The sequence below is a fragment of the Trichoderma harzianum genome (genome assembly GCF_003025095.1).
Source record: "Trichoderma harzianum CBS 226.95 unplaced genomic scaffold M431scaffold_46, whole genome shotgun sequence".
NCBI classification, from domain to species: Eukaryota; Fungi; Ascomycota; class Sordariomycetes; order Hypocreales; family Hypocreaceae; genus Trichoderma; species Trichoderma harzianum.
In genome coordinates this window covers 39322-42755 of record NW_020209294.1, presented here as the reverse complement: position 1 = coordinate 42755, position 3434 = coordinate 39322, and the positions used below count along the sequence as shown (strand labels likewise).

The following is a 3434-nucleotide window of genomic DNA, read 5'->3' as shown; positions in this document are numbered from 1 at the left end:
CCTCCTCGGTGACGGGGGGTACAAGGATTTCCAGAAACTAGTGGAGGAGACAAGCCCATACGGCCCCCCCCCTACAGAAACAGACACGTAAAACAGATTGATACTTCCCCATTTCCTTTGTCACATTGAAACGTAGCGAACGCCCGATCTGAACTCGGCGGCTCCTACCGTCCTAGTGCCCAGATGAGGACTTATGTAACTAGCTTACTTAGTGGACGTTAATAATAAAACAAACAAACAAACAAACTAGTATAGGAAGTTCCAAAAGCTATATAAAGTAACATTAGACACCGGGTTACTATTACACTCGCAGTAGGATCACTGTATTAAGTTAGTAAATAGAAAATAACCTAAGACCTATAAGATTTACAACCTTAACGAAAAGGAGCTAAAGACTCTAAGGGAATAGTTAGATAAATAACTGGAAAAAGGATATATCCGAGTTTTTAATTTATTAGTAGGATACCCTGTGATGTTTATACTAAAGAAAAACGGGAAGTTGCGACTAGTTATCGACTATTAATAACTTAACGAGATTACTATTAAGGATCGAATACCGCTGCCACTGATCTCTGAAATCAGAGATAGACTAGCAACTGCAAAGTGGTTTACGGCTCTTAACCTAAAAGGAGCCTATAACCTTATTTAAATTAAGGAAGGAGACGAATGGAAAATAGCGTTTAGAATGCGCTATAGATTGTTTAAATGTTTGGTTATGCCCTTTGGACTTACTAACGCGCCAGCTACGTTCTAAAGAATGATCAACGAAGTCCTTAAGGAATATATTGACAAATTCGTTATTGTCTACCTTGACGACATACTGATCTACTCTGATACCTTGGAAGAGTATGAACGATATATGTATTAAGTCTTGGAAACCCTATAGAAAGCAAACCTGTTAGTGGAACCTGAGAAATGTCAGTTCTACGTACAGGAAGTTAACTTTCTGGGGTACATTATCTCGCCCGGACAAATCAAAATGGACCCTGCCAAGATAGCAGCTATCAAAGAATAGAAGGTCCCTGAAATAGTCAAGGAAGTACAAAGTTTCCTTGGACTAGCCAATTACTATCGACAATTTATTTGAAACTACAGCAAGATTGCTGCACTACTTATAGATCTGACTAAAAAAGATCTAAATGACAAAAAAAAGAATCGACCGATCAAATGCATGGGGAAGGCTCTTGAAGCTTTTAAAGCTCTTAAAGAAGCCATTACTAGTACACCGGTACTATGAATATACGACCCCAAGAGGCCCGTTATTGTTAAAACGGACGCCTTAAACTACGTAATTAGAGGAGTTCTTAGCTAACGAGATAATAAAGGAATATTATATCTAGTAGCCTTCTTCTCTAAAAAACTCCACGGTCCTGAGTTATAATATTCCACATATGACTAAGAACTTATGGCCATCTTTAAAGCATTTAAAGAATAGAGATCGTACCTATTAGGTAACGAACATAAGATCACTGTGTATTCCGATCATAAGAATCTTATAAGCCTAGCTACGAAAGAAATAGATATCTCCATACGGTAAGAAAAGTATCTTAGGCTTATAGCCAAGTACGATTTCGAGATTATACCCTGTAAAGGATTAGAAAATAGCCGCGTAGACGCTCTTAGCTGTAGAGAAAACTACTTTAAACTAATGCTGAAACTTACCTCGCTAATGTTTTAAGAAACGGTAGAAGGGTATTATGAATTAGTAGCTATTAATACCTTTTTCATAATTAAAGATAGAAACCCCATCCTTGATAAAATTAAGGATAAAGTCAGCAACTGGACATCAGATCAGTTCCCTGAGGACGTGACCCTTACCGAAGGAATTCCCTATAAAAATAAAAAAATCTAGGTACCAGAATCACTGCAGAAAGAAGTAACAAAGACGGTCCACGAGCACCCGCTATATAGACATAAGGGAGTTATTAAGATACTGCAATAAGTATAACGGTACTATACCTTTACAAGTATAAAGAAAGTCATTAAAGGAATCGTTTAATTATATATCTTATGCGCAAAAACGAAGTCTAGTCGATAAAAACCTTACGGCAAACTGCAACTATTACCAGTACCAGAGCACCCTTAGAGCTTTATCTTATTTAATTACATTATTAAGCTACTACTATTAAAGGAGCCTATAATAAATATAATATACAATAGTATCTTTGTTATTATTAACAGATTGACGAAATAAGGTATCTTTATTCTGTATAAAGAAGGAAGTATAGTAGAAGAATTAGGCTATATAATATAAAAGTATATAGCCTTGAAATATAGATTACCTGCGGAAATCATTTCCAATAGAGGATTAACGTTTATGTCCAAATATTAGTAAAGCGCTACAGTAAGGATAGGTATAAACTATAAAGCCAGCACCGCTTACTACCCTTAAACGGACGGACAGACGGAATACGCCAACCAGATCGTTAAAGCATACTTACGAAGCTACATTAACTTCGACTAGAACGACTGGGTTAAGTACTTACCTAATGCAGAATTCTCCTACAACAATTTAGTCTCGGAATCTATAAAACTTTCGCTATTTTACGCTAACAAAGGGTATTACCCTTAAGTATATAGAATACTACAAAAAGGAAAAGACGTGTAAAAAGTAATGCTTAAGGCGGACGAGCTTAAAGAATTACATTAAGAACTGCGCGCGCAACTAGAACTTATGCAAAAACGTATAAAGAAGTATATGGATAGGAAAAGGCTTAGAGGACTAACCCTTCAGGAGGGAAACATGGTCTACCTACTGCAACATACTCAAGGAGAAAAACAAGCTAACATTAAAACAAACAGGCCAAGCGATAAGCTAGACTATAAGAAAGTCAGGCCTTATAGGATTTTAAAGAAAATCGGCGAAGTTAATTACAAACTGGACCTCCTAGAACAGCTAAATAAACAAGGAAAACCAGTACACCCGATTTTCCACGTCTTACTACTAGAAAAAGCACTAATAAATGAAGACACTGGAGAACTCATTAAGGATAAAATCGTTATTTAAGGCGAAGAACTCGAATACGAAGTTAATAAAATAACATCGCTAAAAATAGATAAAATAACCGGTGAACTCCAATACCTAGTGGAATAGAAAGGATACGACAGGGACGCAGATAGCTAGGAACCAGAAAGTAACTTCGAATACGCTAGCGCTGCTCTAAAAATCTTCCAAAACAAACTCCGGAAACAACTGCAAGTACGATAAAAATAAATACAGGAAGAACTAGAACACCCTGCAAAACCTAAGAAGACGACGACGAGGGAGCACCCCCTATTAAGGTAAGAAGATCAGGATCTAAGAACCCTAAATCGGCGCTGGAAGAAAACCAGCTAACCCCGCTTATAGACTGCACGTCGCGAAGAAGCTGCGCCTCTTCGCGCTGCACACGAGCCAGCTCTGCCTGGCGTTCTTCCTCCTTGCGACGATCTAA

At 37.6% G+C, this 3434-nt stretch overlaps 1 protein-coding gene across 1 annotated transcript; it reads left to right on the top strand.

Moving 5' to 3' along the window:
• Positions 1 to 757: 757 nt before the first annotated feature.
• On the top strand, positions 758 to 3434 carry M431DRAFT_11713 (hypothetical protein; the record flags this gene model as incomplete). The annotated part of the gene is made up of 2 exons (XM_024911989.1): positions 758 to 846; positions 3350 to 3434. 2 exons carry the CDS (start codon positions 758 to 760, stop codon positions 3432 to 3434), a joined length of 174 nt encoding a protein of 57 aa, XP_024767158.1.